Source organism: Tubulanus polymorphus, chromosome 3 (assembly GCF_964204645.1).
Source record: "Tubulanus polymorphus chromosome 3, tnTubPoly1.2, whole genome shotgun sequence".
In the NCBI taxonomy this organism is placed as follows: Eukaryota; Metazoa; Nemertea; class Palaeonemertea; order Tubulaniformes; family Tubulanidae; genus Tubulanus; species Tubulanus polymorphus.
The window spans coordinates 26,659,967-26,673,741 of NC_134027.1; the positions used below are offsets into that span (position 1 = coordinate 26,659,967).

Here is a 13,775-nt window from a genome sequence, read left to right on the forward strand (position 1 = left end):
TTATTTTTATCGAGACTGGATGGTGGCGCCATTTATGACTTTGCGGAGAAGGGTTCCGAGGTCATGTGATCAAAACATGGTTGACAGCCAGCGACCAGGAAGTGAAACCCATACATGGATTTATAGTGAATATAGTTGGTTTTTCCGATAATCGTGAAAGGAATAGGATTCACATTTGCAGTTTGGGTCGATGAAATTAAGGGAAAATGTGGATTGCCTCTCGTAAAGTGAAATACGGAGTTGGTAAGTCGAGGAATGCGACGACATTGAGTTGGACAAGTCGACCAAAAGATAGAGAAGAATTTCTGAAGTGAAGATTTATTCGAGATGACTGACATTGACAAGAGCTTTGCCTTTGGGTCGGGGTTTGAATCCGTGATTACAGCTCTAGTTCTCTACTCGAATAGGATGATATGTGTGATATATCTTCACGTCAATTTAACCGAAGCTCTCGAGAATTAGAAGACATCCTATCTACTCGGCCTACTAGATATTGATAATCAATGAAATCTATTATCCTACTGATCATGAAATGGATTATTGGAATTCCAGCCTGATTAATGAAATAGATAGATTACTGTCAAATCACCACCACACAACGGAGCACCAAACGTTTAAAACTCTCATTGAAGTTAGGCTAAAGGATATGATTCATCGGAATTTAGTCTTGACTCACTCATAAAAAAAAAAGACCTAGCTTTATTTTTATAACCTGCCTACTCTAAAAACATATAGTTTCATAGATATCATTGTTTTATGTATGTATGAAAATAGACCCTATAGTATATATCAGTATGATATCAGTGGTTAAGAATACACGTTATTGCAATAGACCTATTCATGAAATAGGCTACACGGTACAAAGGTTATTTTTCAGATCCTTGTTATTATTTATCTACAGATTAAAGTCCTTTTACTTCTACTTGTAGCCGTACACAATACACACATATACATATATATATCACAACCAGCTTAGATAAAATAGTTTCGATAGATCTGACAGTAATAATAACAACCAATAGATCAGAACTGGTCAGAAACATTATATCGCTGTTTTCTGATCATAATATGAATAAAAAATAAGAATAAAAGATAGAATATGAAGTGTTTTCTTTAGCTGATAGTTTATTGAATATTTCAACTAGGCCTAGATCCTAATTGTCATCTTTATTGAATTACATTGAATAAACTATAATATAAGCTCAAAAACCTTTCAGACTATATATTTTAATTCTTAGTCTGGGATTTTATATGGTATTTCTAATATCCTGTTCCTTTAGAAAATGAGAGTTGACCAATTTATTCTTAGTGACAGTTTAATGTACGCGATTATAAATATAACTTCTTTCTTGACTAACTTCTATTCTGTGGACTGAAATCTTTTTTTTAACAATTGATGAGTTTTTTATGCTGACTTCTAAATTAACTTTCCCTTACATCACCTAAATTTATGATTATTAGATAATATTGCAATTCTATTGTGTTTTCACTTACAATTGGGACATCAAACGACAGATTATTGTTATATGTTCCTATGGCAGAAGATGATTAATGATATTATATTTCAGCAATCTATAATTTCAATGGTAAAGCTGTTCGGAATGGTTTGACGTTAGTTATCGGCGATACGGTGCAGATCACCGAGGAATGCGATGGAGAAGGTATCTAGAAAACATAAAACAAAACGCGAAGACAAATTTCAGTCGCTTTCAGCAATCATTTAGACGACGTTATTTATAGAATATCATAGATCCAGAAATGCTTTCAACATTCTGATATGAATATCGATAATGTTTGATGTTGCATCGAATACAAAAAAATTCAATTTCCTGACACAATTTAGATTGCCTCCGACGAACGATTTCTCATCACTGAAAACTCGTGCAGCTCACGATTTACTGCTGAATTCATAAATGTCAACACAGTCTAAAAACATCACGTGTGAAGCCACTGTGAATATGATCAATAATCTACGATCTATTCAGTCTTTAATACCTTAAAAGCATTTTACCCGTTTGGGAGATAGTTCTACTGAACATCGATAAACCCAATCAGCGGCATAAACCTTCAGAGAGATACAGTCAATATTCAATAGCTGTTTGAATTTCAGGATCTTAGCCTGGAATATTCAAGGACATTCGTTAAGTCCAAAAACGGAGTCTAAATGTCCTTTACATAAATCCATTCCTATGAAATATCTATTGTACCTTTAATCTTGAAATAATAGTTTAACGCAATAAACTAAAATAGGAAATTGGCTAGGAAAAGTTCCAACAACAAATAATTCTATCATCAGCTCTAGCCACACAACCCTAACCCTAACACTAGCCACTGCGGGATTTGAACCTGGGTCTCCAACATGCCAGTCTCATGTCCTAACCACTAGACCACCGGGCAATACTGGCTTATGATCTTTGTAAACAAACTTTGTGTGGTCAGTGTGGAGACCAGTCAGGTGTGATGATTAGCCAGTCAGGCTTGGTGACCAGCCAGTCAGGTGTGGTGACTGATTGTGAGTCATTTTCACTAAGAGAATTCTCTATATCGGGCCCATCTTTAGGCAATTCCTTATGTTAATGGCAGTTTTCCACCATGAAAGCCATAACAAAACTAGAAAGATTTTGAATTATATATTTCAAGCTTAGAATTAATATTTAAGGGCCCATCCCTAACCAAACCTAGCCCCTCTGCGATCTGAACCTGGAAATAATTCAGCATTCAAGCATGGTGACTGATTGCCAAAATGTTCTATTTACCAGCAATTGCTCTATTCACTAGCGATTACCCCATCATTCTCAGATTACAATAAACTTTTTTTTATCAGGCCCATTACTAATTCCTAGAAGAGCAATTTGTCCACCAAAGGAATCTCACGGGTAAAAACAATGATATATTGAAAAACATTCGCGATATGACAATAAACTCTGGACAACACTCGCTTACAAATAACACATCTTAAGACACTATTCTTCCCCAAATTCCAAAATAAATGTAGACACTATTTTTGGCTTGACACCAAAATTATTATTATAAGGGCACCTTGGATTTTTAAGGGGTTTGTACGAAAATATGACCTACCCTAGCTAAGGTCTAAATTCTAAAAGAAATGATTTAAATTCCTGACATGTCACTGTATGTGGACAGGTTTAAATCACTATGTTTTTCTCTGATTTTTAGGCTGGTTTAGAGGGTTCACTTTGAGGAATAAAAATACCAAGGTAAATCGCGCATGAAAAACTAATCATTCAGAAATAATTAGAATGAAAATATAATCGACAAGTTGAATATTTTTTAGGGTATTTTTCCTGCAAGTTATATCAGTAGTAAACCATGTACAGTTGATAGTGCTGGGTAAGTATGACATTATTCAAACTCCTATTTCAAGTACCGGATCACTTTTTCTTTGCATTTTTCTGATAGCTATCTGTGCCGCCTAAAAATCTGTTGGTTTCATCAGTATTAGTCGAGCATTTATATCACAAAAGGCAATTTGATGTATATTTATACATATATATATATATATATATAGGGGTCATTCCAGTAATATATTATGATATATATGTATATATATATACACAAAATAGCACAGTTTATTAGATACAGTGGCATAGCATCATCATTATCATTATATTGTGTTCGATTACTGCCTGGTTCCTCAATTACAAAAACTTTGATATCGAATGAATTAGTTACACTAGAAATGTAAATAAAATGCATTGATATCGCTGTCTGAAAATCAATTCAGTATTGTTTGTGTACCAGGGATCTACAAGGGAAATTGATATGTTCCGATACAAAACTTTATTAGACGTCAATTATGGAAATTCGTATCTATTTCTGTGATCGTCTCCAAATACTTATTTGGACAATGGCAAAAAACTTTTTAGTTACAATATCCGATATTGATTGACAAAAGATAATAGTGAACAATGAAAAAAATCGAATACAACTTGAAATGATAGAATTTCGCAATTTGTATTTATGAAGTGGAAATCTATACATGATTTCGCATTAGCATTGAGTAAAGAAAGCAGGGATTTCCCAGAAAGAATTCTATTCAATTAAGCATTATCCAGACATTTAGGTGAACTGATTTCTTCAATTACGACACCGGGGAATCCCCCCTCAAACAAATTCTTTTCATATGAATGTATCGAGTTTATTTTATTGATTTTAGGGCTCAAGAAACAGTTATTCCGGTTGAAGATAATACAGTTAAAGAAGTCGCTTTCGTTCTTAAAGAATGGAACGTGATTTGGAAACGACTTTACGTCGTAAGTCTTAACATTAAAACCCAATACATCTCCACAAATCTAAAGATCAAAAACTTACATATTAAGAATCAGAATAAAAAATTGATTAAAATGCATGGTGTTTCAGGTTTCAGGTGTGGGGTAATTACAAAAAAATCACTTCATTTTCAATTGAGTTAATACCCCCCCCCCCCCCGGGTTAAAGTAAATACCAGTCTATGAAACCGGGACCAGGGGTGTATATATAAATATTCACGGGAACAAGTTAATCGAGTTAATTTCTAAGTGTATTTAAATGAATGAGCACCGAGTGATAAATTGACCTTTCATCAATGATGTATTTTCTCTAAATCTATTAGCAAAGAAGCGTCGCGACTTTCAAGATGGTGAAAGCCGTGATGCAAGAGTTGATCTGTTGGAGACGGATGCTTTTACTGGGTACATTAGCTCAGGATCACATACACGACATCAAGGTTAAGATCATCAAGAAGATAGATTGGGTGAACGCGTGAGTGACTCTCATTCCATTTATGCCTCATTTCTTTCATGATCGCTGACATTTATCATCATAAAATGCAGAGTTCTACAGATTTATGATTTATTACTTCAGATGAAGTGTGCGCATTGATTTATGTCTGATTCGTTTGAATAGTCCTTAATAGTTAAACTCGAAGGTCCAGTTTGCGCAAAAGTTGTCGTAAATCTAAGTTTAACTTTATCTTCGACTGGTTTTAAATTGTTAGATTGACTATAGAACTAAGATGGTCTTAGACTGGTCTTAAGTTGTTAGATCGGCTACAGAACTAAGTTAGTCTCAGAGAAGGTCCAGTTGGTTTCAAAATGCTCTTAAATCTTAAGACTAGGCCCTGTCAAAAGTTGTTAGATTGACTATAGAACTAAGATCACCTTAGACTAGGCTTAAGTTGTTAGATTGACTATAGAACTAAGATCACCTTAGACTAGGCTTAAGTTGTTAGATTGACTATAGAACTAAGATCATCTTAGACTAGGCTTAAGTTGTTAGATTGACTATAGAACTAAGATCACCTTAGACTAGGCTTAAGTTGTTAGATTGACTATAGAACTAAGATCACCTTAGACTAGGCTTAAGTTGTTAGATTGACTATAGAACTAAGATCATCTAAGACTGATCTTAAATCCAAGCCATGACTATGCAAACGGCCCCAGATGATAGTTTTTGAATTCATAACGCAAATAGAAATAATCGTATTCTTTCTTTTTCTCGTTAATGCACAGGACACTGAAATTGGATTTGGTGCCGAGAATTGATGTCGATCAAGTCGATCCTGAGCAAATCAGCACCGTTGAATTATATCATATTCACAGGGAGAGTGCTGAATATTCGTCTAGTGCATCTGTAAGTTCACTCATTTCAAAGATAGCCGTTTAATTACATTAAGAAGCGGATTCATTTTTTTCATCGAGCGTCTTAATTTTAGTTCGTCGTTGCTAAAGAGATCCTCACACGATCCAATGAAAGTTCAACACTGGTAAAAAAAAACATACTATTCGAGAAATACACAATCTTTTGCTACTAACAATTCATTTTGATTTTATCTGGGAGACAATATTTATTAGGCAAATAATACTTAATTTTCAGCTGCATCGAAACTATATCTTATTGCTTATCGGCAAGGCGGGTGTAGCACTGAACTTTTCTGTTTAACCCTTTCAGTGCTGACTAATTAATACCCTATAGTGCTGGAGAAAATTTGAAAATTCTAAAAAAAATTCCACCCTAGTGTGTTGAACAATGGGAATACCACTATAGTGCGTCTACACCGCAGTGCGGTGTATCGTTAGTTACTAGTATTTCACTATGTTTGACACTTTCTGCCATTTTTCAATAGAGATAATTACAAATTACTAATTACATCAATACACCGCAGTGCGGTGTACTAGCAAAATCCATCACTGGTTTATACACCGCACTGCGGTGTAGACGCACTGAAAGGGTTAACAGTTTACATTTTTAGAATTTTTTCACATTATCTTGAAAAACTAACTATTTGTATTGTTGATATTGATGATAGTCTAACTTCCTCTAGCCAACCCTAACCAGGCCAGTAGTGTAGGGTTTTGTAAACATAATACCATACTTCTACTGGGGTATATTAAATTTGTTATTTTATATGAACAGAAACTGCTCAGGTATCAGTTTCATGAAAGTGTTTAAGCCTAAAGCGGTTAAGTTTTAATAGTCCTCATTGAAAACATGAAGTAACCAATAGCAAATCAAATAAACCAAAATTTTGAGTTAAACTTTATTGAGCAACTGGACATAGAGACCATACGTACCTGAACATCAGGTTTTAAAGATGTTTTCAGACCCGTGTTAAATTCCCACTCACTCTGCACGCTACCTGCTGGCTTACGCATTGATAACATTGTTTTCTGAAGCTGACAGTACAATGTTGGTTTAATTTTAGATTCGTGGTTCGGACAAACTGAAACGTTATGCCGGTAAAAAGAAACGACCTCCGGTGCACCATGTTTATATTACATTACAAGAATTTCGCTGTAACATCGGTGAAGAGACTGAAGTGTTTTTCCAAATGTTCGACGCCAAAGAAAGTAAATTCGTGAGGTACAAAATTCAGCAATGAATTCAGAGCTCAATTTCACAATTATGAGCTAAGATTAGTTTATTTTTACTCAAACCTTCCTCAAATTTTAGTCAAATCTTCCACAGTTATGAGTTAACTCTGGGCTCGGTTTCACAAAAAGGATTAAGGCCTAAACCGATGAAAGAACAACTGAGTTTACTTAGAAATTAGACCGATTTAAGAGTTAAACCTTTTAGTGAAACTGGGCCCTGAGTTAGAATCAGTTTATCTTCAATGAGTTTTATCGGAGTCAAATCTTACTGGCTATCTCAGAATTATCAAACTGGGGTCCTGATTATTTTCAGTTGTTTCAGGATTTTCATTCTGAATTTGATTCGTTTATTTCAGTGAAAGGTTTATCATAAGACTTGATAAGACCGGAAGACCTGAGAGTGGATACAGTTCAGCGGCTCTATTTACGGTAAATTTTAAAACCAGTGTAATTTCTATCATATTTCTATGACTAATTATTGATATTTAACTGTTTTGATTCATTGTAGGATTTGGATCTCGATCCTGGAAATCTTGATCCGTACAGGGATCTTCATCTTGTAATCCATATTTACAGAAAAGGTGCGTTTAATACCTAAACTAATGATTGCGTGCAAGTGGTTTATTCTACGTATTAATATCGGCATGAAGTGAGATTATCCAAGATCTGATGTTTTATGTGAAACCGCAAGATTTGGTTGTTTGATATTTTACTTAACTTGAGTGCATCACAATAATATAAAATCATGCTTTGCCTGTGAACAAAATAGGAATATGAAGTACCGGTACTGGATTGTGATATGATGAAATACTTGAATGATGTAAAAATTTGAATATTGATTTCAGGTAGTTGCAAAGTGCCCAAATCAGGTGTGTATTCATCACATGAATCCCTCAATGCTTTATGTTTTTTTAATGCTGTTTTTTATTGAACCTTGCAATGCATTCAGTACCTGCTTTAAAACTCTGCCCGCAACTCCTCTCACCTCCTTCAGATATTCCACTAGTATAGCGTGAAGTGTGGACAATCAGTTTTTGAGCGTGAAGTGTGGACAATCAGTTTTTGAAAGTGTGCTGATAAAATGTCTGGTGTTTGTAGTTCATTTTCAATTGAAAATGTCTCAGGTGAAGTTCTGAACACACGTGAAGTGTGAACAATTCACTGATAAAGTATCGAATGTCTGAGAGGTTGCGTGGAGGTCCAGACAGCTGATTGACACCTGCTTTCAAACCTTCTCAAAACTTTTTTCCATCTTTTTCGATCACGAATGAATTCAATCATTTGATGATTGAGTTCTCGTGCATTATACTATTTCATTCATATCATCGTCAAGTATGTATGAGATGAAGTTATTTTATTCGCAGGACGAATGAAACTGAAAGAAGAGTCGAGTAAAAAGAAGCCGACCTACGCCTATAGACGACCGTACGGGTGCACAGGTAGAGACACACTCATAACATCATAAATCATTAGTCAAACAAATCATTCATTTGTTGTTATAACAAAAACCCACTATGTATAGGTTTAGATGTTTTAAAACCAAATTTATTTGATCAAAAAGTTTAGAATGATGCCATGTTTCAAACTCACTAGAGATCATTATCACACACTTGATGATGATGAGTTTGAAAACAACGTGTCATTTTAAATTATTGATATAAGTTCTTGGTTTTAAAACTTCTAAATCGATACATGGTGGGTTTGTATTATATCGTCTATTCTTTATGTTTCAGTGTACAGGTTATTCATATATTTCATGTTGTGTTTTTGTAGTTCTGAGTTTCAATGAAATGTTAGCGAATCATTTAGGGGAGGATAAAGATAGAGAATTTCATCTGAAAGTGTTCGTGTAAGTGTCTGAACTCACTTTATAAAAACTATCATCTCTCATTCGCTTTTACATAGATATTCGTTGAAATTTTCAGTTGCAATGAAAGCGATTTTCCTCAACTTCATGAAAACATCATCAAGAAACAGAACAGTAAATACAGTCTATCAGCCGGACAGACGAACTATGGTACGTACTCATAACCCGACATCGTTACTGTTAGACAGTGAACTATGAAGTGATTAGAGCACCCGACTCTGAGATACCAGGTCCCGGGTATCCCATACATTACAATAGTGTTCACGCGCAAGATACTTATCTCATTTGCTCTATCCATCCATCAGGAGTGAATGGGCACCGGGCCTGACAGATGACTCCTGAGCATAAGTAGTCCCTCTGATGGGACATTCCAAGAGAGAGGGAAAGAGAGAGATGGCTGATGCACTGTTAGACTTATAGGCGCGGGTGATAATACCAACTAATGAATCTGTAGTGTTCTGAGTTGCATTTAGCATTGTGAGCAGCTTAACCGGATGAAGCAACATGCAGCCTCATTACCATAATCATGCATTATCATTATAATGATTAAAGGTATCTTAATCACTGAGAGATTATTGAAGGGAGAAATGGACGTCGTAAAGAAAGATAATCCGCTGATATTCACAAGAGGATTAGCATTGATCAAACGACTCGGATTTTCGGATGTCATTCTACCAGGTAAACTAGAGAATTCGAAATCTCATTCTTCTCATTCTTATCCTTAGTTTAAAAACCTAAAATGTCATCGGACAGATATTTATGATATTATTTGTGTGAACAGGTCATATACCTTTGACCAGAAGTACTATAAGGCGCATATTTGGTGAGCGGAGCCAACATTTTGAACATGTTGTCAAAACCGCACAATCCCTGTGTTACTAACTGATATTATGTGTCATCTTCGTTTTTGTTGTTGGCTGTTTTTTCATGGCATGTTTTTATGAAGAGAAACTAGTTTAGTTATTTATTGAGATCATCATTTGTTAGCGAATAGGAACCTAACACACACACATATACACACACACACAGTTTGTGTCATAAGCCCTGAAGATTAGTTGAGCAATTTTAAACCTTCGATATTAACACACGACATACCGGTATTTATGAGATTTTTGTAAATCCTCTGCACTGGAAAAAGCTGCCATTCGTAATGGATAAACTGGTGTATTCTGAGTGTAAAGGACAATGAAAAATACCACCATTAATCATATAAAAAAGTTCATTGATCAGTTTCCAGATTTATCTAAATCCTATTTTCTCAGAAACATTAATATTTACTGATTAAATCTTGATACTGTCAAGAAACTGTATATATATGCCATCGATTGTGGTATTTTTCATTATCATCACCTTTTATTCAGTTCCCTGCTTCAATCCATTGAAATTTTTTTTTTTAATTCTATAATTTTGATGAGATGTTAAATCATGCTTTCATTGTTTGATGTGTTATCGTCACACGTCGAGATCAGTCGTTCGCAGAACATTTCAATATATCGAATAATTTCCTACGAATTTCAGGAGAGGTTCGAAACGATATCTACGTTAATTTAGTCGGCGGAGAGTTCGAACGCGCCGGTAAAAGTGTCGGTAAAAATGTGGAAGTGCGTCTGCTTGTGTTGGATAAAGATGATAAAGTGGTTGAGGTACTATTGATGAAACATGAATAAAATTGATTGAAATCCGTGTTGTAAACAATGATATTGAAAATCCAAAATAAAAATGAGTCTGAAATATTTCCTGAAATGAAATAGATAGAAGGATAGAATAGATTTGTACATGGGATCATTCATTTATTACGTACGCATTAGGGGAGGGGGGGTCAGTGCAATTGCGTACTGTAATGCTTAATGTATATGATAAAATGGCCAATTTTGCATACAGAGGGGAGGGGGGGGTTGAAAAATTCTAATTTATGCGTACGTAATAAATGAATGATCCCCATGAGAAAAAGTAGAATTCTGTATATTTGAGCCAAGCTATACCAGTAAACTAGTGGCGATTCCAGGCGACTAGACTTTAGAAACAAATGATAATTAGGTCTCTCTATTGAAGTCTGGAAAGAAGATGTAAAATATGTTACAAATAATGAATCTGTATTAACAATGACCCGATGCATGGAGTTACTTGAACTTGTAGTTTATTCAACCTTTCTACTTAATCCTAATTAATTGTCATCTTCAGGAAAATGTCATTTTCAGTATTCCTGAAGATGACCATTAGTGTATGGAGGAAATGTTGAAAATATTACATTAACTAAAGGAAATCTGTTCAGACTCATATTTCTTGTTAAGTGTTGCATTTTCAAAACACAAACAATGACATTTTACATGTTAGTTTCGTACATGTTTTAATCATTTGTTATAATTTCAGGAGGCAATCTATTTGGGTGTTGGTGAACCTCCGGTTAAAGAGGTGAATTCTGTTGTGTTCTATCACAATAATCTTCCTCGTTGGAATGAGACGATCAAGGTAATTCAACTCAGTTTCGTTTCAAAATGCGAAAATGCTATCATCATTTCCCAATAATAATTATCGTGAATGATGTTTTGATTTTAGTTGAGTCTTCCTATTGAGAAGTTTACGACGTGTCATGTCAGACTGGAATTTAGACACGCTTCTCGTATGTATTACATTTTCATTGAGTATGTTATGATATGATATCAGGGTTACCCCTGTTCAACCCGCTACATCAAGCTGCATCTCTTCATATGTCTCACTATTAGAAACAGAAACAATCATTTCATATGCTCCTTGCTCTGTGTGTATAGACAATTTGTGGTTGAATTTTCTTTCACATCTTGCGCCGAGTCTGTAGTGAGAGCCCCATCTGTGAACAGCTTCAAGTCTAGATTCAGCATATTTTGAAGGGACCTGGCAAGTGTCTACGTCCCAATCTGCCAGTCCTAATCTTATGCATTGGTTATATAAGTTTTTGCCACAGAGCCACGCATGCCGCATAAAATCAATGAAGCTAGGAAAAATTGGAATGATGAACAGAGGCCAGGGCCTCGAACATCTAAAACTTCAAGTTCAAGTTCATTTAATCATATCGTATCTAGAAGAGCTCAGCCCCATTCAGAAAAATGATTTTACATGAAACATGAGTTCAAGCAGTGCGTTGTGGTTAAGCATTTGGTGCGGGTTTTTCACCGTGATTTCTTTATTTCAGTGAATACGGACAAAAAGCTTTTCGCTTTTGGATTCTTCAAGATTACCGGAACTAGTGGAGCCACTATCAAAGACGGACAACACGATCTTTTCCTTTATAAGGTATAAGAAACTAGATGAACAACAGATATTTTGTAGATAGTCATCGTGTTGTTCATAGGAAAAAGTGGTGGAATAACGAACATGTTTATTTTCGGTAGAAAGTCATTATCGCTCTTTATTTCGTTAGTGCGAAGATGTGTCTAAACTGCGCAAGGATTATTATTACAAGTTGCCGTGTCTGAAAGAAGAAGTAGATATGGAAAATGTGACGAATGATAACGGTTTCTTCGTGCGAAGTATGAGAGAAAGTGCAGTTATTGTTACTAGACTTTGTTCAACTAAATTCACTCAGAACAGTAAGTTTATTAATAATGATGATAATTTATGATAATACTGTATTTTCTCTTCTGAGACGAGAAGATACACAATATCCGTGTATGAAGAATAACTATGACTGATGATGGCTAATAGTATTTAGCCGAAACGTTGCTCTAAATATATATATATATATATATATATATATATATATATATATATATATATATATATATATATATATATATATATATATATATATATATATATATATATATATATATATATATATATATATATATATATATATATGTATCATTTTACTTTAGAACTTTTCATTTTTGGCTGAGTTTATTGTGGAATCTCTTTTGTTATTTTTTTCTATAGTGCAGCTCTATGACAGGATAATTCCTGCACTTTATGATAATCCCATTTAAAACATAATGCAAAATGTTGAATTGAAAATACAATATAAAAGACTCCAATAAACTTAAGCAAAAACAGAGTATATATTTAGCGCACTATTGATCAAAGATTCTTGAAAACAATTTTTCCTTAAAAGATAAGTTTCTTTTATAACATGTAACTGACTGACAAGTCAACTTCTACCATCTATACCCACTGTCTACAAGTATAATCTATTCTACACTGTAGATGTTTCCTAACTCGTTCTTCTTGCTTATTTCAGCCGATCTTCAGAGTTTCCTACAGTGGCGCGCCGACCCGTCGAAAATTGAAATTAACATCATGAAATTGATGAAAGTAAATGGAGATGAAATTGTGAAGGTGATAACCGTACAAACTCTCTCAAACCTTTCGGAATTTGATCTGAGAATTTTCTTGCAACTGTTTTCCTATTTGTAGTTCCTTCATGACATATTAGATGCGTTATTTGTGATTGCATCAGCAGAAAGCCCTCCTATTAAACTAGTCTTCCATGCATTGGTGAGTGAATCCATTTCTGTGTTATACCTATATATATATATATATATATATACCACCAGTACCAGTGATTAATTGCTGTAAAATGTTCTCCAGGTTTGTATTTGTCAACACTTGCGGAATCCAAAATTTGAACATTTTAAACCAGTAATGGATAATTATATTCAAGAAGCATTCTCGGCGGCTATGGTTTATCAGTAAGTGCCGTTATTGAAATCATTATGAATCAGTCAGCGATATCATTAAATGAATACAACTTCAATCATTGGTTGGTTTTTACAGCGATCTAATGAGATGCCTAATAGCCCTGATTGATGCTGCTCCAAGCGCTCGAGATCAAAACATCTTATACCAAACATTTGGGGTAGGAAAGATTGTAAATTGTGTTGCAAAAATGTTTTCATACTTTTTGATTCCAAATATAATGAATTGATATTTTAATTTCTAGGTGCTGGATAGTATATTTGATTTCATCGTGCAATCAAGAACTTTGTCATCTCAGTAGGTAGACTTTTAGTTGATGTAAATGTTTAGTTGTTTTCACATGCTAATTTTCTGTCTATTTTCAG

General features: G+C 34.5%; 1 protein-coding gene across 13 annotated transcripts in view; it reads left to right on the plus strand.

Annotated features, from left to right (window-relative positions):
* The first annotated feature begins 83 nt into the window (after positions 1-83).
* LOC141902915 (dedicator of cytokinesis protein 3-like) overlaps positions 84-13,775 on the plus strand; it is a 31,794-nt gene continuing 18,102 nt past the window's right edge. For 11 of the 13 annotated variants that reach the window (XM_074790859.1, XM_074790860.1, XM_074790869.1 and 8 more), the window contains exons 1-26: positions 84-243; positions 1,569-1,661; positions 3,178-3,218; positions 3,296-3,351; positions 4,178-4,274; positions 4,613-4,761; positions 5,511-5,631; positions 5,714-5,764; positions 6,704-6,861; positions 7,229-7,301; positions 7,381-7,453; positions 7,718-7,741; positions 8,237-8,311; positions 8,646-8,721; positions 8,798-8,889; positions 9,292-9,417; positions 10,258-10,382; positions 11,110-11,208; positions 11,296-11,359; positions 11,909-12,009; positions 12,137-12,305; positions 12,953-13,050; positions 13,129-13,209; positions 13,303-13,403; positions 13,489-13,570; positions 13,655-13,707. In XM_074790859.1, the coding sequence (XP_074646960.1) occupies positions 207-243; positions 1,569-1,661; positions 3,178-3,218; positions 3,296-3,351; positions 4,178-4,274; positions 4,613-4,761; positions 5,511-5,631; positions 5,714-5,764; positions 6,704-6,861; positions 7,229-7,301; positions 7,381-7,453; positions 7,718-7,741; positions 8,237-8,311; positions 8,646-8,721; positions 8,798-8,889; positions 9,292-9,417; positions 10,258-10,382; positions 11,110-11,208; positions 11,296-11,359; positions 11,909-12,009; positions 12,137-12,305; positions 12,953-13,050; positions 13,129-13,209; positions 13,303-13,403; positions 13,489-13,570; positions 13,655-13,707 (2,315 nt within the window). In that variant the 5' untranslated portion in view covers positions 84-206. The remainder of the gene's footprint in view (positions 244-1,568; positions 1,662-3,177; positions 3,219-3,295; positions 3,352-4,177; positions 4,275-4,612; positions 4,762-5,510; positions 5,632-5,713; positions 5,765-6,703; positions 6,862-7,228; positions 7,302-7,380; positions 7,454-7,717; positions 7,742-8,236; positions 8,312-8,645; positions 8,722-8,797; positions 8,890-9,291; positions 9,418-10,257; positions 10,383-11,109; positions 11,209-11,295; positions 11,360-11,908; positions 12,010-12,136; positions 12,306-12,952; positions 13,051-13,128; positions 13,210-13,302; positions 13,404-13,488; positions 13,571-13,654; positions 13,708-13,775) is intronic. The other 2 variants (XM_074790861.1, XM_074790863.1) reach the window with 2 other exon arrangements.